This window comes from Calonectris borealis, chromosome 3, assembly GCF_964195595.1.
Source record: "Calonectris borealis chromosome 3, bCalBor7.hap1.2, whole genome shotgun sequence".
Lineage (NCBI taxonomy): Eukaryota > Metazoa > Chordata > Aves > Procellariiformes > Procellariidae > Calonectris > Calonectris borealis.
In genome coordinates this window covers 56,901,417-56,925,694 of record NC_134314.1, presented here as the reverse complement: position 1 = coordinate 56,925,694, position 24,278 = coordinate 56,901,417, and the positions used below count along the sequence as shown (strand labels likewise).

The window sequence follows — 24,278 nt, the reverse complement described above, 5'->3', positions numbered from 1 at the left end:
ACCCAAGATATTTTTTTAAAACCTTGACTAAACCAGCTTTAAAATTGAAATTTTGGCAGTGCATGGTACTTAATAGCGTATGTGTCTTAGATTTTTTTTAAGTTCAGATCTACAGTGTTCCTTTGCAATCAGTTTTCCCGTTGTCCCCACTTAATGTACTTTGGTTCACATCATAGACTGGTCTTGGAGCACACAAGGTGGATTCCTTTTGTTTGAAATGGAACTAGAAAATGCGCACCAGGAACATTATGCTTCATACACTTCAATAGGGAATAAACATGCGTGTCAACGGAGAGCAAAAATCCCCAAACGTGTATTGCGTGCACACTAGACCCATCTATGGTTCTGCATCTTATCACATTGCTTGCTATTGTAAATATATCCATATTTGTTTTTTTTTTTCTCCTCTTTTCCAACTGTGAGCAGAACAGAGTTTTTGTGCACGGGTAATCTTGATAACCATCAGCCACTGAAAAGAAAAAATATAGTAGTAGGATAACTTAGTGGGAGAAGAAAATATGAGCAATATTAGTGCATTTTTAATAATTTCTAGAGTATGCCAATGCCTGCTTTTTGTTGCCAGTTGTTTAGTGTTTAATATTTTATAAATTCCCTAAGCTGGTATAGAATAGATTTTGTCAATTTTGATTTCACAGGAATTAGAAGAACGTTTACAACAGAAGCACTCAGAAGAACTGCAGGCACTGAAAGAAACACATAAACAAGCCATGGAAGGTTTCAAATTGGAGATGGAACAGGAACTTCAGACTCTACGATTTGAGCTGGAGGATGAAGGAAAAGCTATGTTAGGTATACTATTTTCAAATTTGCAAGTGGGTCAAAAACATTATTTCTACTCATACAAATATACATGCACGTATATGTGTGTGTGTATTATAACACTGTAGTGTATCTCAGAGTCATTCAATGTTGACCTAGTTGTTCTTCTTAAAATCAGTATATACTTTAACAGGTAAGAGCAAACGGTTCACTTTTGAAAAATCTTACCCTCAAGTTTTTTTGGAAGGAGTAAGCGACCAAATTTCGTGATGGAGAATGTTTCAGAAAGTAACAGGAATAGAATGACAGGACAGTTGCTTAGCTGATGTAAACAGTGTGTGTTAGGTCAGCAGCAATACTTGACAGAGCTGGACTGTTACTGTTAATGTAAACATTTGCAAAATAAACTTTTCTTTTTGTTTATGGTAACTAGCTTCCTTGCGCTCAGAGCTAAATCATCAACATGCAGCAGCAATTGACCAGCTAAGGCACAACCATCAACAAGAACTGGTAGCTGCCAAAATGGAGCTTGAAAGAAGCATAGAACTCGGCAGGCGACAGGTAGGAGGCGTTGCTGGCAACTGACTGTAAAATTGCATAGTCAGTATTCGTTTTCTCTTAGCTGGAGGCAAGAGCTGTTGTGAACAAACAACAAACATGTAATCCTTGAAAGTCAGCCAGCACTAGCAGATAATGCATCCCTACCAGTTTACCTAAACTTCCTTGGTTAGCTTTTTCTTCCTTCAACAAACTTCATTCGAAGCCTAGCAAAGGCTCCCTTCTCAGGCAGTTTCCTCTCAGAATTGTGCAGCCATCTGGGAGCACACTGGCTTGCTGTGGGAGGAAAGTGCCGATTCTCGCAAAATTCTACTCGTCCTCAGCTGCCAGCAGAACTTAAAAAGGAAAGAGCTGTTTCTCTCCGAAGCCTAAGTGATGTGGCTAGGAGGTGGGTGCTGAAAACAAAATGATTGCTTCAAACTTAAGAGGTAGCTTAGTATCTTTTTTTTTTCAGGAGCCAAATTGGAAAAGATAAATTACCATCTAAAGAAGGCAGAGAAGACGACATAACAGCTTGCAACTGTTTATTAAAAAAAACCAAACCCAAAACCAAAAAAAAACAAAACAAACCCCCAAATCCCAAAGCCAGTATGGACTACCTTTGCTTTCAGCAGCGAACTGATTCATTTGCTTTTATTGTTCACTTTTCACTTCATACACAATCAGTTTTTCTAGTAGTAACTAAAAATTCAAAGCTTGATCTCTATTGAAAGGAAGCCAGACTCCTGGGGATAAGAGGACCAGAAAATTACTTCTTTATTTGCTTATACAATAGGCTTTTCAGGATTGATTTACTGATAGTCCAGCACCAAGGAGGTGGAGTGGTTTTAGAAATATATTAACAGAGGAAACAGGTTTAGTTGGATATAGTCTTTACACAAAAACAGACACAGTCAAAGATGAGCCCTTCTTTTTCTCTTCCTTGCTGGTTTAAAAGTGTTAGCACTGGAGGCAAAAATGTGGGTGCTCTCAGCAGTGAACAAAAACAGACAGGATTTAGGAGGATGTAGTTTCAGTCACATGTTGTTTAAGCCTAGAGTGACAGACACCTAAAGGAGATGAAAAAAAAGGTTTAAAGTACAAGAGCAAGTGCTTGATCCAACCAAATGCCATATGCTTTTGGCCTCAGTACAATGATCTGCTAAGCACGAGCTTTAATTAATTGTGTTTACCTGTGTTAGAATGCTCAGGATCACAGAATCGGAGCTGAACTAGATGCAGAGAGGTCCGCGCAGGATGATTATATTTGCTACTTTTTGAAATATTTAAATATGTGGATATAAATTTTCCACTGCTTTTTCTTATAACTTTAATATAGTCTTTCTGTAGGGAGGTAGAGAGTTATTTTTAAAGGTCTATTCTTAAAGATGTCCTATAAAATTTGTGCATTAGGATATATTTGTATTTCCTGGATGCATGAAGGCACAAAACACAATCATACATAAAACTACTTTGAAATGTCTGCTGATTTTCTATCTGTGCAAACTATATGGTCATTAATTATTGTGAAACTGTAAGAAGTGGAATAGATGGAAATGGAAAGCTCTGAAGAAGGTTGATTTTACTACGGACCTTTTCTAAACTGAGGCAAATCATTATCAAAACCATTGGGATGGGTTCCAGATGAGTTTCCCAGATGTTGACTTCATTGGAATTTCTTATGCAAAAAGAATTGATTTATTGGACACAATATAAATATTACATAAACTATTTAGCACGTATTCTGCTGTGAAATATTTATGACCCTTCTATTTATATATATGTAAGATAGGAGACTTCTGAATCCTAGTGTTCATTGGTGCAGGGCATACATCTTGAGCTGTTTTGTCCCATTGTATGAGGCTGTAAAGGGAAAAACAGTTTCTCTATATCGTCTATTGAAGAGGTAGAAAATGCTAAATGCCCAGCCCCCTGTTCTTAGCAGTATCTGGTTTTTTGTTGTATGTGTGGACAAAAGGAAAATGTGATGAGCTACGCAAACTTTAACAGGCAATGACTATGACAGGTTTTAAATTTTCTCACAAATGGAAATTGTTACATAACTTTGATTTCTTCTTTATTTGTACTTGTACACAATAAAAAAGCACCTCAGTTTTAATTAAAATTTGTGTCAGCATCAAAAACTGAAAAAATTGTCTATAGAATGGAAAATTCTGCTCAGCTGTTACTCTGCTCAGCAAGTATTGTGCTTCTGAGAGACAAGTCTATTGAAAATATTTTTTGCTACTGCTACTTATATCGTAGGAGAAAGAATTTTTATGCCGAATATCAGATCTACAAGATGAACTGAGACACCGTGACCACCATATAGCTGAACTGGACAAAGAGATTCTGCATCTTCATGAAAATATAAGTGCATTGACCAAGGAATTAGAGTTTAAAGGGAAAGAAGTTCTTAGAATACGCAGTGAATCCAACCAACAGATCAGGTATGAATTTTTCCACTTTAAACTCAAATGTGTATTGTTTCAGGTATTGTTTTACTTCAGAAATTTTACCATTTGCAGCTTTTAATTTATCCTCTTAATCAAGTGATGTTATATATAATTTAGTTGTCTTTAGAAAAAACTATGCCCATTAGCATAGTTAGCAAAGTTAGTGAGTATTACCATACAGTTAAGCTGCGTTTCAGTGATACATTTTAGTAACAGTCTGCTCAAGTGTTGGTTTTTGGTTTTGGTTTTTTTTTTTTTAATTCATTAATGTTTGTTTATTTAAAAAAGCATTAAAGGAGATGCATTTTCCATGAAATAAGCTAGAAGATTGGATGACAGTAAGTAGTGGGTTTTGATGAATCAGTTATTCCTTCTGTGTTGTCTGATATTGTGTAAAAGCCATTAGAAGTATGGCAGAAAATCATGATGAACAAACAAGTCTGATCTTAGAATAACTCTTTTTTTAACAAAAAATAAATTAAACAGGATGCATGAGCAAGATTTAAGCAAGAAACATGAGAAAGAGCTGGATGTCTTGACAGCAGATCACATCAGAGAGAAACAAAGCATGCTGGCAGATTTTAATAAGACCCAAGAGCTGCTCAAGGAAATTAATTCAGCTTTACAAATTTCGTAAGTTTTGTTGTGTTAAAAAAATTTGTATGTAGCTGCGTTTGAGTGAGTAGTTTATTCTGGTATTCCATAAGTTGCTGAAAATATTGCAGAGTTGCAGATGTGCAAAAACCTCCATCAAGTATAGGGCCTAGTCTTGCATTCTTTAGGCAACACAATTCTGTAAGCTTTAGGGGAGTTTAGTGAGATAAATTGTTAGGGATTTGAGACTGAAAAATTTCAAGTAGGAAGGATATTAAATCTGTTCCGTTCTTAGAAAATTGCAGAAAACATTATTTCAAATGTTTTTTCTCAAACTTTGATACATCTTTTTTGAGAGCACAAGAGTTTCTTCAACAAGTTTATAAACAGTACAATATTTGCTATTAAGAAGTCTGATTATAGCACGAGTGATGCAAACCTTTTCAGGTTTGCTAACATAAGGAAAATTAGTGTCTGAAATGGATTACATGAGCATAACAGTAGCAATACTTAGAATGTCTCTGAGTCAAAATGCCACCTGGGGTTAGACCACCTCTGGGCAGAAGTGATGTAGTAGCATGTCGTCTGGCCGGTGTTTTCCTGTCTTCCACATCCTTCATTCTTTATCTCTGTCTGTGATGTGACCCATTTGGTCAGGGTTTCTGGCTGAGGTTTCATAGCGCATTGAGGGCTTCCTGACACAAAGTTATCACTGAGGGATTTGTATTTGCAGCACAAAAGATTTATGGCAGAGAAAATAATTGGTTCTAAGTATACGATAGAAAACTTTTTTAGGTAAATATCAATTAAAAATGGACAATAAAGCCCAAATGTGTCTAATTCTTTCTTGATAATGAGCACTCAGAAATTGTCTTCAAATAAGATAGGTATAAAATTCTAGATCTTACTCCCTTGTAATAGTTCACATGCACACTCTCGTGCCCTGATAAATGTGGTAACTTGCCATTCAGTAAATTAGGTGTAAACTACCTCCTGTTTACTGCATTTATCTTGTATGAGAAACATGCCTATGAGCAGCGACCAGAACTAGGTTTTGGAACTGTTTACCTAACTTTTTCTCCTAGAAAGTTGTTTGCTTTTTAGTGTCCTGAAATTTTCTGAATTTAGTTGGTTCCCTACTCCTGGTTCTTGCTCAACTTAGAGCTGCGAGGAAGCAGCCACTGGCCTAAAGACAGCAAACACTATCCAGGGTGCCCTGACCTGGCTTTCAGTGCGTTATCTCTCTCTACTTACACTGAAGCAAGGAGCTGTCAAAAGAGGAAACTACGTTAAAAAAAAACAACAAAAAAACCCCAAAACTAGAAGAGTTTTATGCAGCTATTTCTTAAGTAACTGTTTCCAGGTTCAGCCTCACCTAAAGCATGGCCTTGTGAACCTTTATGAAACGGAGAATCTATCTTACAGTAATTGAGTGGGTATCATTAACGAGGCTTTACAACTAGAGTCTTTAAATTACATATTATCTCTTTGAAACAGGAAAAAAAACAGTTCTCTGAAATATCTGAAAATGAAATAACAGCTATGCGTAACGATGTGCTATGCTCTGGGGATCTGTATACATTAGCTTAACCCAGCATAAAATGTATACACAACAATTAAGCCAGCTGAGCATATTTCTGTTCTGCTGTGTCAAATGCCTTTTCTGCAAATAAACAGTCATGTTGTTCACATTCATAATATTTTATGTAAATACATTATATAATCTCCTCAGATTACGTACAGGTTATTTGAAGGTTATAAATATAATTTAATATGAACTGTTTTTTCAGATGCAATTCAAAGTAAAAATCACATAGCTGCTTCTGAAGGGAAAATATTTATCTAAAGTGAGAAATTATGTCTACTTCCAGCTATCTTGTGGAACTAAGTTTGAGACAACTTAAATTCGTAGATTTTTCTCAGGGTTTGTTTGGGATTTTTTTTTTTAATTTCTTTTTTCATTAAGTTTGTTAAATTTCCTGAATCTATTCTGAAACTTTGTTCACTAATCTGCATGAGGGCTGAATATGTGAGACAAATATTTTAGTAGTTTCCCTTGGAACAATGTTTAGCATCATGAGACACAGTCATTTGAAATTGTTGTGTCTTCAAAACTTGTTCTTTAAGAAGAAACAAGGAGATTTATGCAGTTACTTGTACAATTCCTCTCTCAGTTGGCTTATTTCACTTCTCTCCTTTAATGCTTTTCCACCAGGCATTTCAAATTTCCTCCTATTTTTTTTCCAAATGTTTCTCAATTGTGACATTTCTCTTAATCCAGATATCCTAATATCCAAGTGTTACTACTTTTTTTTTGCAGCTCATTCCTTTATTTCTTCTCTAACGGTACTAAGTTGCTTTTGTGGAGAGGAATTAGTTACCTGTTAGTCTTCCCTGTTCTTGGCTATCTTTGTCCCAATATGTTCCACACATGAACTGAGGAAAACGGTGCCAGCCTTGTCTGTCTATGCTGTTTCTCCAGTATCAGAAGCATGCATCTTTATTCAAAGTAGCCATCTATAAAAAGAGTAATGATACTGTGTGTTATCCTCATCAAGAAAGTGAATTGCTAGCTTTTAAAATTTACGTTAATATTGCATATAGTGCAATGTAGTCCCTATATTTTATATGAGAATCAATCTTAGCTATGTCTTCTGTAATTCTACTGTCCATGTTATGGTTTTGAATGCCTTATTTTCAGTTTAACTTCCAAAAGGCCTTTCTTCAAACACCTAGTACTGCATGCACAAAAAGGATGTTAAGTTTTTAGAATTTTGCCCAGATTATTAGATACTGGAGCAAAGGTTATGGTTGTTGTTGATTTTTTTTTTGTTTTAACTAGCTAAAGCTGAATGATAACATAGAAATTAATTTACTTCAAGATGATAAGAAAGTCATCTTCTTTTTTTACTCCCTGAACTCTCTTTTGTACTAATCAAAGATGTGACTGTTCACTCATCATTTAACACTGGATCAGGCTAAAGGGAGTATTCTTCTTTCCTATAAAGTTTAGAAGAAATGGAAGAAAAATATAAAAACAGAGAATCAAGACCAGAAGACTTGCAGCTTATCTCAGAACTGAAAGACCTAATTGCAGAGCGGGACCAACTCATAAAGAAATTGATTGTAAGACTTTTATGCTCTCGTGGTTTAGTATCTTGACAGATATAAAAGTTCATGTAATTCAAAGTACTTGAAATGTATTTAAAGAACCAATCCTGCTAGCATGTTGTTCGTATTCTTTAACACATTATTCCTGTAGTTCCAATGACTCATAAGAGTAAAACTAATTAGATACAGAGAGTTTTGCACAATCAAGCATAATACATTATTACAAAAAATATTTCAGTATGACCTTGATCGGACATCTCCTATCTCCAATCCTGGAATAAGCCAGCCATGTAGGCCATATAAGAAATAGTCTCTTCTATGAGGTTTCTAAGACCAATTTCCTGATCCACTGAGCTTCCCAAATTCCAAGCACAGCACCCTCACTCAGATTAGTCTGATTAGATCCTGATTCAGAGGCAAGAAGGAATGAGGAAATTCAAATTAATTAGAGATCGGAAGTTAACTATACTGAGTCTTTCCCAGTGCATAATCCATTAGGCTATGTTCACTCTCAGGAGCATAGAACTGCAGCAGAACTGCATAAATAGAAATTATTTAGTATTTACATATAATAATATATAAAACATATTAAATATGAAATGCAATTTTTAGAATTACCAGTTTCTTTAGAAACATAAACATAAATTTATTTGAGATCATTTTATAGGCAGATTTGGCCACTAACTGATTGAAAATGCATAAAAAGAAGTTTCTATTTGTTCTTCTTTTTAGGAGGACAAAAAGTTCTATCAGCTGGAGCTAGTTAACAGGGAGACTAACTACAACAAAATGTTTAATGCAAGCCCTAATGTTGGTGTTATTAATCCATTGGTGAAGGTATGTTCCATGGACTTCATTGCTAAAGTGAAGAAAAAGAAATCTAAACTTAGGATATAGTAAAAAGAAGAAATCTATGTGTGTGTGCCTGTGTGTATACATATATCACTCTTAGAAGACACGTTCAGATCAAGGAACATAGTTTTCCGTTTGTCTCTACTTATTTTTGTGTACGATTGTTTCTTTTGTGTTGTTGAAAGATCCACTGATATTGTTGCCCTAGTTTGCTAGACGTGTATGACATAAACCACAGTTCCTTCTCACAAAACTGCAAGATCAAAATAGAAAAGTGACAGAAAGGCAACAGAGGGCAGGACTGTAGCATACAATAGAGAACAGTGACACCTGTAACGAGTTTTAGTTTCATAATTTTTCTTGATTATTTCAGAAAGTGCAAGGGCAATTTCATTTTTCAGGTGGTGCTCAGGGTGGAAGAAGGTTAGAAAGATAGAGGGAGAGAGGACACTAAAGGAAGGGAATGAGGGTAAAAAGGGGAAGGAGGAGAGTATGAGAAGGGCATGGAACGAGTCTGAATGGAGAAAGACAGAGTAATACTGGAGAACTGGAGTGACAAACCAGGTGTGGACTGTGGGGCAGCAGGAGATAGAAGTCAGTCTCTAGCCTTCTCAGTTGCTGTCACCTCCTATACCAGTGAAAACACTTCAGTAGCAACGTTTTCCAGTTCTCTCCATCCAGTAGCCAGTGAAGGCTACTGTACAAGCAGGCATAGTAGCCTCCCTCTCACTTCAAAAGCCAGCAGCATTCCTTCATGAGGAACATGAACACACTGCGGCAGGGTACCTTAATTCTATTTCTTTTCACCGCTTCAGGAGTAAGAATGAGTCCTCTGACATTTCCTTCCTCTTTGAGATAACCTGTAGGTTATTTCACCTGCGTGGAAAGGGAAGAGATTTGTCCCAGCTGTAGGGGCGGAAGAATTCAGTAAGGTTCTGAAGCAGAGGGTAACCCAAGGGGCACAACATGAGCAGCTCAGATGCCCGAGAGCTTCAGCGATCGAGGTTCAGGCTCCATTATTTAAAAGGAGGTCTGGCTCCGTTTATTTGGGATCAGGCTGTGTTATTTAGCTAAGCCATATTGTAGTTTCACATCACATCAGCATACTTCCCACTTTTGCACAAACTCTGCTGCAAATTGTCAATATTCTCCTGCGTTTTTCAGGAGCCCAGCAGCTCTCTCAAGCTTATCTATGGATGCCTAACTTTGGTGCATAGCTGCAGAAGAGAACTTAGTCTGGGCCCAGCAGAGACAATACCAGGACTGCCAGATACAATTTGAATGCTTTGTTTTTATGCGATAAAGGTTGTTCGAAAATTTTGGAATTTTATCTGAACTGCTCATTTATAAAGATGTGAAATGTAACTGTCAAGTATATAAGCTTGTGGTTTGTGTGAAATCTGAAGTGTTTGGGAAAAGTACTTCAACATCAGATTTCCATAGTGATAATTCATATATTTTTATAATATGCTTCTATCACTTAAAACTGTTTAGACTTTAAAACTGTCTTGTATGCCAGAACATTGTGATCTCTCATTTCATGACTTGTGGATTATGTTACTTTATTTTGTCAAAGCATGTACTGTGTTATTGGAGAATGAATTACAAAGAAACTGAAAATCTCATTCTCATTTGTAATAAAAGACAGAATTTATGAGTTACTAGAGGCTTTGCATATTAATGCAAAATTACAGCCATTGCAGTATGTATTACAGCTGCTCTAATTTATGCAATGGATCTGTTTAGTATTACATTGTTGCATCTGAAGTTTCTTAATACTTTGCATGAATTTCATGGAAACAATACACACAATTTTGTCTCTCCAGATTTGACTGCTTCAGAAGCATATATTGTTTTATAGAGAATAAGATATAAACTGTAGTATTTTTCTAAGCACTTACATGGATAATGTACCTTTTCCAGAAATGAGCCACCTATGAAGTACACAGATATAACTACAGTGTGTTTAATACACAGTTTTAATTACAGTGTATATTACCTTGCAGATGTATTTTACATACAGTTAGTTACTTTTACCAAACAATTTTTTCCACCATACTGTTATTTCTTGCTTCTTCAGCTACTACAGAAGTAGTAAAGTGTATGGGATCTTAGTTTAATCCTTTGCAGCTAATGATCTCTCACTGTGATGCTGAAAAAAGACTTTTTTCTATTATAGCTTTGTGTTAAATTGTTGGGGTTTTTTAATTGTATTTTGACAAGCACATCCACCAGTGTGGCTACAATTAGTAGCATTTGCATCTGCCAACTCTGGAGAGGTCAGGCACTGAAATCAAAGCTAGCAGAGAGCTAAACAGAAGAAAGTACAAACAAACAATAGGACTCTCTGTTTGTCTCCCTTTGAACTTGTGCCCATCCTTGAAAGAGAAGAGCTGCTCTATTCAAGTGGAATTCTGCTGGAAAATATTATATAGAAACAACATCAGATTCCACTTGTCTTTCACTTTATTTCATTCAAATTTGTGTGGTTCATAAGCCCTTAGGGGATTGTTCTCCTAGCTGCTTTGTTAGGGTTGCATATATGTAATTGAATGAAAGTATTTATTATCTATTCAAATAATACATAATTCATGAGAATAAATGAATCCATTCATTCAAAAATCCTTTTATTGTGGACATGGAATATTTGATTGAAGTCAGAAAATACACATGGCGTTCTGTCACACAGCTATTTTTAAAAAGCTATAGAATTATTTGAAGTATCCTTCTACATTAAAATATCTATAAAAATAGAGAGGATAAATACTGATTCCTTTGTATGATGTGTTATGGAGAGTAAAATACTGATATAAAAATAAAATTCTTCAGTATTTTGAGTCCCCTGAAATACTATCAGTAGGAGTATAGGGAGTACTAAGGAAAGAAAAATGTTCAGTTGTGCCATCTGGTGTCTAGAAGCGGCAGCTGTAGTAGCATTAGAAGCCTGGCCTTTTCCTTGTGCAAGAGACTGAACGCCTATACAATAATCTTTTTATCTTTAGCAGTATTGCTATAATGCTTGCTAACTATGAGGGTGTAGTCGCTTTAAAAGAAATGTAGCCGCTTTTCTACGTTCCATGTTCCAGTTACCAAAATGTGCCTCAGTGATGGGGTGAAACCTGTTGGAGAGATTCACTTTTTTCATCATTGAAATTTCCGGTAATTGCATTTGACAGCAGAGCTGTTTCACTGATACCAAGAAAAGATTTAAGTAAACATGAAAGGTTTAACAGATTAAATGACAATTTTGTGGAAAAATTCCTATCTCCAATGTCTTAAACAGAGCAAAATATTATATTGGAAGATCTCATATAATATATTGATTGATTATTACACTGAGTCTTAATAACTTAATCATCTTGATCAGAAATTTGATTTTTCTGCAAAAATTTGTGGTGTTCAGTTCTGGTCAAAGCAAATAGTAAAACTACATTTGGAAAAAAAGCCCAATCTGTCCCAATTGCTTTCCTTCAAAAAAAACCCAAACCAGCCATCAATACAACTTTTAAATTTGCAAATTTCCTCATCTGTCCTGGTGCAAGAAGCCTTCCTTACATTTGTTGTTTTTAATGCAGCAAAAGAAGAAGAACGATAAATCAACAAACAGGTTTGTGAGTGTCCCCAATCTAAGTGCTCTGGAATCTAGCGGAGTGGTGGGCAATGGACATCCTAACCGCCTGGACCCCATTCCTAACTCACCCATCCACGATATTGAGTTCAACAGCAGCAAACCACTACCACAGCCAATGCCACCCAAAGAGCCCAAGACGTTTTTGAGGTGAGCATTGCCTCACCAATCTTTTTTTTTCTTTTTTTTTTTTTTTTTTTTTGCTTAACTCAGGAAAATTTTGCATTCCTACTGAGCTGAATCCCACTTGCTTTATGAACCTTGCAGAGGTACATTATATTTGTAACCTCTTTATAGTATTCCTTTTTATTGTAGACCTTGCTGAAATGTGAAGTATTCTCTCACTTTTTCATAAGTCTTGAACTTTGAAAACCTCTTTAGATACTTTAACAAAATTCATGTGCTTCCAATTGTTTACATATATGAACAATTGTTTTAAATGTTTGTGTTATTTACCGATTGTCATTTAGGAATTGATACTAGCACAGAATTTCTTTTATTCGGTATTATGTGATAATGGTTTTTATGCAAGAAAACTGTTTTCTGTGCTACATGAATGTTTTGTGTTTCCCCTTTCCTCACCTATATCAAATTTTTTCATAGGAGTAACCTTACTACAGCAACAGGAAATGTGCATGCTTGGATGCTTAATGCTGAGCTTCCAGTGATCAAAACCAGCATTAAAGTCTCCAGTATTCTCTCTCAAAGTAATATCGCGAATTGAATAACTTAAAAATGGCATTTTAGAGGCAGGATTTTAATCTTTTGGCTTTATGTGCCTACGTATTAAATGCACTGAAGTGCTGTACTCTGTATTTAGTAGGTGCTGATCTCTCACCTCGAAGTTGACAAATTAAAGCAATGTGTAATTACCGGTTCCACAGCTGGTTGTTTACTCTCTCTTTTGGTTTAATGCAAAAGACCACATACCTAGCGACTACTAATTATAAAAGGAAACAAATAATAGAATCTAAAATAGATAAGGGAAAACAATCTATTTCAAGAAAACAATCTTTTATAAAAAAAATACTGTTGCTTATTTTTTCCTGTGCATGTGATGTGCATGAGCGTGCTCAGATATCTGTAACATGCATGTGCATGAACTCATGGACTGTGATGCTGGAGTTTCCATTCCAAATTGTTTTGTGCTCTGTATTATCCAGTAATACAGTAGGGATTTATTTTATTACTGATTTTTATAGATAAAGGAACTTAAATCTAATTTAAATTTAATTACACAATTAAGTATTCCCTCTTGCTCATTTTATGAGAATTTTAAGTGTTCAAGGGGGAAACAAATCTTGTTTGCAGTGCAGCAGTTTCTTTTTTCCTAATATATTAGCATATTTTAAATGTGTGCATGAACAATGCAAGTGATATATGTCATCAGTGTCAAGTATTAAAATAGTGTGTATTTTTGTTCAGTTGCCAACCAGTCTTTGTGAGCACATGTCTACAAATATGATGCTCTCATCATATTTTTGAAAATTAACTTTACCACAGGAAAAGGATGCTAAAAGAGGACCTTCTACAGTCACGCTTTTCCAGAAAACCCTTTTTATTCTTCCTGAAAACGTACAGCTGTTTATGAGATTTAAATTATGTTTTCCAAAATATTATTTGCCCACCCTGTAATGTGGCTTCTGAGCTGACTTGTCCGTGCTGCTGATGCTCTCCAATGGAGTGGATGATCACAGATTCTGTAGCGAGACGTTAAATCATGTCCTGAGGCACACTGATAATTAATCCACGGAAAAACAGTCTGTGTTCTTTACTGAATATTCTCTGTGATTTTTTTTCTCCTAACATTTGTACTTTTTGTGTAGTTGTGGGATAATTGTTTTTTTTTTTTTCTTTCTGTGAATTTAGCCCTCCTCAGACTGACGCTTCGCCAGTGGCTTCACCAGATCCACAACGCCAGGAGTGGTTTGCCCGATACTTCACGTTCTGAGAGATGATTTGTTTTTGTGGCACAGCGTGATGTGGACTGTTTATAAGAGCATGACCTTAAGTAAACCCTCATGTGAACAAGCTTTCCTGTAATTTGTCAAACACTGTGAATGAGAAAGTATTTGTCTTTCTGATTGGAAACTGCACTGTATTTCATGTTATATTTGTTGGATCACTTGACATGGTACTATATAATGTGTGTAATTATAGCTATTATTTTTCTTTAAAATGGAAGAATCTAAACTTTGTAATTACTACATAATAAATTTTGGTAGAACAAACATAATGCTTTCCCCCTTTTTCCTATAAATGTGTTTTCTTTGATTTCAGGTAAGGCTTTTCCCCAAAAAATAACGTAATTGCATGGTCACTATAAATACAATTTAAATTGTAAAAGGAAAAACTATATATATATCGCTCGCTCTCCAATTTGGGCAGGATATGTTTAATGATTCTGTTACTTTGTAGCAGTTTAAGAACTGTCTCTAAATTTAAAAGGAAGAATGTGAAATAAAACTAGTGTAGCTGCTAGCCTTCAGAGCAGAGTAATATTGACAAGAGGATGAAAAAAGCCACAAACCAGGAGCTGTTCATTGGGGGGGTTGACTCCTTACCTGTTGCTCATGAGATTTTGCCATTAAGTTATAATCAAACATTTCATCATTGAATTTAAGCAGAAACTGTTCCCACAAGTTATGTATTTCTTTTATGAATATTAACAAAAACATGCTTGAAACATTTAGAATACTGTACTAAGTATCTCTGCATAAATGAAGAATCTACATTTTGAGCATATAGTCCTGCTTTGGATAAAATTCATGTCTGAAATGAAAAAAAAAACCCACCCAACTTTTCCCCATTTATACATACTACAGATACAGATTTTTCATTAAAACTTAATTACCTTCCCTTGTCTGTATTAAAGTTTTTTCTTCTTCTTAAACTGATATATGAAAATGTTTTTTCAGCTAGTGAGCATGATTCTCCAATCTACACCTTTTATGATGCCAGTGTTGCTCAAGAAATTTGCTGCAGCATATAGAAAATTAGAGCTTACTGTCTTTTTTATATTTTTTCATTCAAAGATTACCACAAAGTAACTCACACTGGTAGTCTCAGGGAGAAAATTGTCTCTTTGTTTTATGAATGTATTTTTAAGCTGAATCTCTTATCTTTTAAAAGCAGGAAAAAATGTTTGAGTTATTTGAATAAGGTTTTAGTTAGCATATGCAAAGGTCTTGAACTTTAGTATTTCATCTGAAGCCCTAACTACATCCTTTTTTTGCTATATGCACAAAGGTAAATACCCAGATGAAGATACTTGCTAATTACAGTGAGTTTTATATGTAGTATATGTATAAATGAAAAATTTGTATGTTTTCGTATAAACAACATAAAATCTTCTAAATGAACATTTTAAAACTTCTATCTTACAATTCAGCTTGAAAACTCCACTGGAAGCTGTATTCTGGTGATGCGGCCATGGGTTAAAGATGTATACAGCAGATTTTCTGTAGCTGGTGGACTCAATTGTAGGTATATGCAACTTTTTAATTTTTAGAAGAAAGCCATATTGGGCAAAATGTCAGATTTCTTGGCTGTTACCCAAAATAAAATACACTAGCTCATTTTGTTACAATGTTCTGAAGTGAGTGTTGCGTATTTTTTCTTGCATGCTCTGCAAGGGCTCAGCCTTTTTCTCCCATCCTCCACTTCATTTGTACATTTTTACATATGGAATTAACAACTGAACGGTAATCCGAAGATGATAATATCTGCATTTACTTTACCTATCCAGTAAAAGGTGTGCCCATTGGTTTTTTGCTAGTAGGCGTTTGTCTTTTGGAAGGGAGAAGAAGGTTAAGCACTCAGTTACCGTGTCTGCCATGGTCAGCAGCTGTTCCACTACCCAATCAGTCTCTTAAAAAGAAAAACCATACAAACAAAAAAAGCCCAAAACCAACCAGAAGAAACGAGGAGAAAATTTATTTTCTACCAAATGGCACTGAGAACTCTGCAAAATGTATTCCTAAAAAAAGTTAATATCTGGCATTTGGGATTAATACAGGAACTTGCATTATTACAATGCCATTGTGTTCCTGATTTTTGCAGTATCTGGTATTCTGGAAAAAGCTAAAAGTGCACATATTCACGAGTCCAGTTGTGCAGAGAGTTCTGCAAAGTCTCTGCTCGCACATGCATGCAGTCTTTCCTAGCTCAACAGACAACTCGGAGTAAGGAGGTACAGAATTGGTGTGAAGTTGCATAGTATTATTTACAATCGTGGGAGAATCTTTTGGCTCTCAGGAGCTATCTTTCTGCACTCTGACACATTAAATCTCATTATCAGCACTTAGTGTAACTAATTCCCCCAACCCTTTAGTTTTATTCAGAAAGAACAATAAAAGGTCAAAGAGCAAACAATAAAGAATGCAATATTTTAATCCTTACTTCGTTTTCCAATGGAAGAAGGAAGTAACAGGCTATACTTGATACAGAGGCAAAATACAGAAGAATCCTACATTTCATCAGAACGTCACCGTAATAATCAGTCTTAAGGCTAGGTTCGGCCCTTCAGTTTGGATTCCTCCATTTACTTCTGTGATAAGAGTTTGAATGCCAGTGAATTTACCAGGTTAGCAAAAAACTGCTCTAGCTGACCCATCTGACATGATCTCATAGCGCAGGGAAGAATTATGTCCCGAGAACTGCATGGCTTTTTTGCTGCAGCACGAATTGTATCCCGAAGGTATACTTGGGAAAAAAAAGCCCAAAGATGGTTGAAAACAAAGCTGCAATCAGTGCCAACATAGACATCGCTTTATCAGATTGACTTCTTCCTTTTGCATTTTTTCAGTCACTTCAGCATATGTGTACTATGTTTACCTGAGACTTCAAGGAAAATATTAATCCTATGAGAAGTACTGGCAATAAATTATGTGGGTCAATATTATAGAATTTTTAACATTCTAATTTAGTCTAAATAAATTTTCACTTCTGTTTTTCTCATGATCTGTTATTTTGGAAGAAAAAACTTGGATTATTTTCCAACTGGTTTGAGGAGTTCTACATTTAACATGTACACATTTAAATTAAAATTAAATGTCAGATTTGTAATCCTTGATCACTTTAAAAAGTAAGAATATCTATGTATTATAAAACTGAAGAATATAGAATATTTAGGGGTGTTTTTGTCTTTTTTTTTTAATATATATATACACCTCTTTTCTTCCTAAACATTTTCTGTAATGCTGCAAGAATCTTTTTTTTTAATTCTTAAAGCAGAATATAATTTTTTCACTCGTGATGTAGGTAGTCTCTGGACCTAAACTTTCCTACTTTTTGAGACTAGAAAACTCGTTTCCACAAATGACCTCCTTTGATGAGTTGCACTTCAAAACTGAAAGCAGCAGTCTCTTGGAGGAAAAATGCTTCCATTCCTGTAACTGAACATGGAGGGATTCTGAGCAATAGCCCATGTTGCAGCACTTGCCTTTCTGGTGTGGCAGCTGAAAAAAAATTGGGGTCCTTTCTTTTCCCTAAATTGTTAACAAATACACTATCCCAGTAACCATCACTAGAAAATCCCGATATTAACTTTTGACTAATGGTCATTCACTTTTTTCCCAGTTTTAGTCTTACTCTGAAACTCTATTTAAAAACTACAGGACATGAGGAATGCCTAATGATTATCGGGAGACTTCACTCATAATATTAGAAATCAGACCTGATCATGACGTCAGAGCAATCCCTTGCTTGTGTAAGATTTATTTTAAGTTACATGTGAATTTTGTTACATGATCCTAGTGCTATACACAAGTAAATTTCACTAATTCTGCATTGAGAAGATTAGACCCCAAGTTTTCCTCCTTTGCTATAATTTACTTCCCTTAGAAGGAAAATGACTGAGTCACGTCACTTAAGAAAATAGTGATCTTCAACCTCCTCTGCAGTCAACAGGCAGCTTCAAGGGTGAACCAGCCCACTTATCTCTCTTGATTGCATAAAGAGAGTAGAGCAACAACAAATGTAAGTGCCTTGGTTGCCTAAATTTAGGTGTGAGGAACCCTAGGAGTTCTGTTGCTCTGTTGCTTTTTTCCTGGTGTGTTCAATGTAGTCCAATACAGAACTGTTACTATTCTTTACAGGCAAATGCTAAACCTTTTTTTACTATAATGAAGGCAAATCTCTAATTTGTAGTATTGTTGTTTAGCTACTTTTGGGCATTGGGCATTCTATCAATTTTATTTATGTATACATTCCCTAGCGCAGTCTTTAAATGGCAATATGACTCATTTCCATGTACAGTTATATACAGAAATCAGCTTGCAGTTCTAAAGCTAATTTACTTTGCAGTGTATTTTGGTCATATAAATAAATATCCATTTCTTTAGACACGCTACAGTAATTGGAAGTACCTGTGGATAGTACTGGGATCACATAACAAAACCAGGCAGCCAAGCTGAAACAGAACTTTTCCTCTTCGGCATGACCGACTGCTGAACTCCATTTCTCTTAATAATAGAACTTGTTATTTGCTGGGCTCGACATTGGGCTCTTTTACTGCACAACTGTGTTAAAATTTATCATTTTCAATCACATACACAATTAGACCACTCAAGTTTTGTTGACTGTACAAACTGCACTGCAAGTTCCTAGGTCAACAATGGGACCTATGAGGGAACCACTGATCCACTCTAGAATCCTGCATAGGATGAGTTAATAAACTGCCTGTCACTAAGGCAACTCAGTTATTTTCAGAGTTAAGTATGGTATAGAGGCCTGTTCACAACAAACAGCTGGCTGAACACGAGAAGCAGCTCTGCCAGCAGCACTGACAGCGATGTTGCTAGGGAACAAGAAGAGCCAAGCTTAAGAAAATAAAAGCATAATTCAATAATGACTACCAAAATCTGGCTTCATTATGACAGTAAGTACTCTTGGAAATTATCAGGCCTTCCACGTTCAACCTGACAGACGAACAAAGTTTAGAGAGCGGCGGAGTCTTCAGCTGGAACTATAGCTGTTTAACTTCAGCTATAGATCATCAGTGTGACGGCTGGGCACAGAGAAGAGTCAGCACACCTCAGGCTGTAACCACCACAGGCAGCCTCTGTCACGGCTGGCAACAGACATGCCTTAGGCAGAGACTGAGGCCTAAGTTTTACGGTCACATGAACATTCAACCACACTCACGCTGCTTAGTCTAAATCTGTACCTAACCTGTGGGATCCATGAGCCCTTCTCAGCACTCGTGCAGCCTTGCCGGCAGTGTCCCAATTGCACGCTGGAGTGGGATGTGTACCAGCCACCCCGACCACAGCATTAAGCAGGCAGTTCCTGTACTCTCCTGGGACATTTCCAGGCTGAGGCCACACACTATATTCTGTAAAAATGAGAAACAGAGGAGTTTTCAGTCTTCGCCTTTTTCTTCATAACCCCACAAGACTATCAGGAGTGACCTGAAAGCAAAACCAGCAATACTGGCTTATGTAGGAGAGCCATTCAAAGTGGAAAGCAGAGAGAAAGCAGGCAAGTGTTCTGAGCCCAGGACGAGAGGGCTTTTCAGGCTGGTAACTGCCAGCACTGTCTCCATCCACTTGTTGGAGAGAATTACTTGTTCTTGTCCTATTTTGCACCATGATTTCAAAAGGGGCTACCTCATGGATTTTCAAATGGGCGTGAAGCATTTTTTGGATGACGACTTTCTTGAGTAAACATTTCTTCATTACTCAGCTAAGCACATAGCTGTTACTAGTTATTATTAGATAATAATAAAATGATAAATACTTTAGTTTCTTTCTTGTAGGAACCACTATCTAATTGCAGCCTTTTACACCAGTATCAGTTACTTGCTCTGTAGTTGTAATTAGCTGCTCTAGTTGCAGGCTGCTACATTCTTTTCCATCCTGTTGCTCTAGTTGCTTAGGCCTACAAAACGCAGAGCCTGAGGAAGCACAGACGGACACCTCCAGGAAAGCACAAAGATTGCAGCTCTGCCGTACCAGAAGCCAGGTAACTGCGCTGATCTAACAAACGTCTAGAAATAGCTGCATCTCATCATTAGAAAAAAGCAGCCTGGTTTTGGTACCTTGCAAGACAGCACCATAAATTAAGTTGACACTGAAAGCATGCTGCGGAGACAGGGCTTGCTTGACACTTCACGCAGGATAATCTTTACCAGAAATAGTTTTGAATTTTCAGAGTGATCAATTTATCTATTAGGTGCAGATCTCAGCAGTGCTTTTGCAGCCATATCCATTCAATTGGTTGGAATAAGACCATTTTATAAAGCAAAATGTTTTTTGCTCGTAAAGACATATCTAAGGGTTAAAACATTTCCTCTTCATAACCTCCTGAAGCAGTCTTAGACTTTTGTTGTAAACACTGTTTCCTTCAGATGAGGATTTAGGCAACATCTATGAATAATCTGAAGAAGTTTGTATTTGCAAACAATGCAGGAGAGATAACTGAAGTTCTACCCACTGATTTACCAGACAAGAGTCATGTGCAGGAATCCTCTTCCGACAGCTTATGGAGTAGCAATTCAGAGAAATGCGATTTGTGACTTAAAGCACCCACAGTTCCACCAAGAAGTTTTTGCCCAAACATTTCAAGACCCTTCCCTTCTCTGCTGGCCAAACGTTCCTCGGATCAACTCATGGATGGCGAGATATTCAATATAGTTAACAGAGCTATCGCTGTAACTTTCTTATTCATTAAGATCACATATTTAAATATGATTGGGAGAAAAACATGTTAGACATTCAAATTAATTATCTTAGTTTAATTAAGGCAGGTAAGGCAGTTACTTTACATATTGAAGCCATACATCATAACTTGAAAATAAGGCATCTAAAGGGTATTTTTTGTTTGAAAACTCTTGAGTTTCCCCTCCACCAACTCTAAAAATTTGTTTTAAAATACAAAAAATTATTCTGCTATCTTTTTATTATAGAACTATTGGCACAGTTCTAATACCTTGGTGATAGTATTGTACTTTTCAGTTAAGATCTTACATGGGCAGTGATTTTTGTTTTGATTGCATATCAATAATTCATCATTAATACAAGCCAACAATGGGAGGTCCTGGGAGTGAGGAGCTCAGTAAAGAAGTTTTAAGATCCTTCAAACACTTTGACGTTAAGGAGGCATTAAGTTATTCTCTGTGATATCACAAGACGTGACAGTGTCACTCCTTATGCCTGGGACTCAATTTGGAAATAAGTAACTATTTAAAAGATAAAAACCCTATTTTCTGGGTATATTAAAAATAAAATCCCCAAACTCCTCAGACTTTGCAATGACGTGCCCTCACGGAGAAGGGGGAATTGACTGGTTTGTTAGGCAGCTCGGTTTAAAGAAGCCAAATTTAGACTTCAGGGGATTTGTAAACCCGGGGCAAGGGGCGGTCGCAGAAGCAGCAGCGGACACGAGCTTCAGCTACCTCGGGGCTACTCCTGCTGCACAGCACCCCTCTTGTAAACCCGGGGCGGGGGGCGGTCGCAGAAGCAGCAGCGGATACGAGCCTCAGCTGCCTCGGGGCTACTCCTGCTGCACAGCACCCCTCTTGTAAACCCGGGGCGGGGGGCGGTCGCAGAAGCAGCAGCGGATACGAGCTTCAGCTACCTCGGGGCTACCCCTGCTGCACAGCACCCCTTTTTCCCCCCGACTTGCAATCCTCCCGTGTTGTATACCGGAGCAGCCGTGTTCTAATGGGGGAGCAGTGACAGAGATATTTAGGCAAACAGCAGCGTACAGCACCGTTGAAACAAAAACCGGTGTATCTTTTGTTCACGGGACGCGGAGCCGCTGGGATACCCCCCGTACCCACGGGGCGCCCTCCTCTCCACGCAGCGCGCCCGGACACCGCCCCTCAGCTGCTCCCGGGGGGACCGGCCCTCCCGCAGCCGCGGCGGCCCTGCGGAAGTAGCGCGTCCCCACACCACAGCCGCGGAGGCACCGGAAAGAAGCGCCCCCCACACACACACCCCGCCCGGGCCCAGCCCCGCGGGCTGGCGGCTCCGCGGCCGCTCTCCGCCCCACCGCCGCGCTCGGGGACCGCCGGGCCCGGGCGTGGAGCGGCGCGGAGGGGGCGGGGACGGAGTCGCTTCTCCTGCCGGGTGAGGGAGCTGCGGCCACCGCCTCCGCGCGGCGCGGCAACGGCGGGAGCCTGGGCGAGGGGTGGCGGCCGGCGCTGCAGGTACCGAGCGGGCGCGGGGTGGCCGCGGAGCGCTGCCCGCCTCCGCCTGGCGGGTACGGGGGCGGCCCCGCACACAGGCTCCGGCGGGGTCGCCGGTGCGGGCGCGGGGAGCGCACCCGCGGCCCCCGCCGCCCGGAGGCGAGGCGGGACAGGACGGGACGCGGCTGGGGCAGCGCTCCGCAGGCGGGCGGCCGAGGCGGCGCACTGCCGATCCCGCCCGGCCTACCCCGGCCTCGCCGCGTTCAAAACTTGCCGCGCTAGCGGCGGCTGGGGCGGGAGCTGGAGGCCTGGCTCCGCGCTGCGGAGAGCGCCGCGCCTCCGCCGCCTGGGGCGGGGCGGGACAAGCGGCTGCGGCCTCCCCTCATCCCCCGCCAAGCGAGCGAAGGAGCGGGTCACCGGGCCGCTTCGCTTTCCGGCACTGACGGGGAGAAAAGCCCCACCCGGAAACCGCCCGGTCCTCGCCACCCTGCCTGTCCCGGCGGACCTGAGAAGCGCGGCCCCGCGGAGCCCTCCACTCACTGCGGGGGTGACTGGCTGACTGGCTGGCGGGGGGCGGAACGGGAGTGACTGACTGACGCGGGGCGGGGCTGATTGGCTGGCTGGGGCGGGGCGGGGCGGGGCGGGGCGGTTGGTTGGCGGGAGCCGTCTGTGAGAGGCGGCGGGCGGCGCGTGGCGGCGCGAGCCCGGCGGGCCGCCGGCCGGCAGGTGCGAGCGCGTCGTAACAGGGTGCCGTTGCCCACGCTCATTAGGCGCGCACGCGCCGGCCCCGCCCTACTCCCGCCTGGCTCCGTGATGGGGTTTTTCGAGCGAAAAGTAAGTTTTCCGCTTGGCGCGTCCCCTTACCGGGAAGCCTGGCTTTGTAACCGCTTTGTCTGGCCGGCCTGCGTGTAGGTGCAACATGGTGCTGAGCGCGGATCAGGTGAACCTCATCGGGCAGGTGTTCGAGTCCTACGTGCTGGAGCACCACAGGGATGACATCCTGGGCATCCTGAGGGAGGCCGACGACGAGGCGCACTATCCCGTCATCGTCGACGCCTTGACGCTCTTTGAGACCAACATGGAGATCGGGGAGTATTTCAACGCCTTCCCCAGCGAGGTCCTCCCGATTTTCGACAGCGCGCTGCGCCGGGCTGCCCTGGCAGCGCTGCAGGCCGCCGCGGCGCCTCCGCAGCTCAGTGTGAAGCAGAACCTCCATGCCAGGGTCTCGGGTGAGTGGCGGGGCGGGGGTGGCAGCGAGGCACCTCGGGGGCATCTCCTGGTCAGTGTTGCCGAATTCCCTTATTCGATAACAAACTATTGGGGGTCAAGGGAAGGAGCAAGTTTAATTCTTGCTATTTCAGTGTTTAAACCAATAGCGAATGGCTGGTGTTTATTAAACAGAAAAGATCGCATGCGAACACATGGAGTTGTGTAGACCAACCCGGAAAAAAGCTGCGGCCATCCCTGATGGCATGCATGCAATGGTTGGCTTTTGTTGCTGGGTCAGGACGTACACCGAAGCCTTTGTGTGGCAAAAAGACTCCTCAAATCAGCAGCTGGTCTCGCATTATTTCTCTTGTTAGCCAGAAGGTCTAAAGAAAAGAAAAATTTTAGGGGAAGATATGTAGTTCGTAGATTTTCTTACAGGTTGACTTCTTTACCATGTCAGTTGGCTCATGGTCTTTATTGGCTCCAGCCATCTCCCGGAAGAGGCAAGGTCTAAATTTGGAGTTGTCTTGTAACAATTTAATCTGAAATTGTGAAATTTTATGCTTAAGTGTTATATAATTACTTGTTACAGAATTGGAATGAACTGTTGGAAGGCATGATCGTTAATAGAGGATTTTGTCCTTTTTTTCACTGCAAGTTGATATGCCGTTATTCCTTATTACTAGGAAATTTTTAGTAGCTTTGAGGTGTGGTAAGTGTGGAGTGCAGGTTCAGGGGTTAAAATACCTGTTTTGCCTGTTGTGGGGAACTGGGTCAGCAGTGGCACAGTCCCTTCTGGTGATTGCTGATTGTAACCATTTGGAGCTGTCTAATCGGCAAAGCCAAGAGCTGGTGACCTGTGTTTCCCTCCCCTGCCCCGTGTTGGACTGGTTTGTGATCATTCAATCTTTTGGCAGCTTGAACTTGGATGAATCACAGTTGTTAAATAGATCTGTGTTTTGTCCCAGTAAGTTTCATT

General features: G+C 39.5%; 2 protein-coding genes across 3 annotated transcripts in view; both read left to right on the top strand.

Annotated features, from left to right (window-relative positions):
• Positions 1–15,915, top strand: part of FAM184A (family with sequence similarity 184 member A) — an 80,462-nt gene extending 64,547 nt beyond the window's left edge. For both annotated transcript variants that reach the window (XM_075145742.1, XM_075145741.1), the window contains 8 exons: positions 657–810; positions 1,214–1,341; positions 3,583–3,767; positions 4,260–4,406; positions 7,376–7,493; positions 8,211–8,315; positions 11,906–12,108; positions 13,828–15,915. In XM_075145742.1, the coding sequence (XP_075001843.1) occupies positions 657–810; positions 1,214–1,341; positions 3,583–3,767; positions 4,260–4,406; positions 7,376–7,493; positions 8,211–8,315; positions 11,906–12,108; positions 13,828–13,909 (1,122 nt within the window). In that variant the 3' untranslated portion in view covers positions 13,910–15,915. The remainder of the gene's footprint in view (positions 1–656; positions 811–1,213; positions 1,342–3,582; positions 3,768–4,259; positions 4,407–7,375; positions 7,494–8,210; positions 8,316–11,905; positions 12,109–13,827) is intronic.
• Positions 15,916–22,963: 7,048 nt separating this feature from the next.
• The window catches only part of MCM9 (minichromosome maintenance 9 homologous recombination repair factor), a 49,900-nt gene continuing 48,585 nt past the window's right edge, over positions 22,964–24,278 (top strand). Inside the window, exon 1 of the mRNA XM_075145734.1 lies at positions 22,964–23,319. Within this exon, the coding sequence (XP_075001835.1) occupies positions 23,010–23,319 (310 nt within the window). The 5' untranslated portion in view covers positions 22,964–23,009. The remainder of the gene's footprint in view (positions 23,320–24,278) is intronic.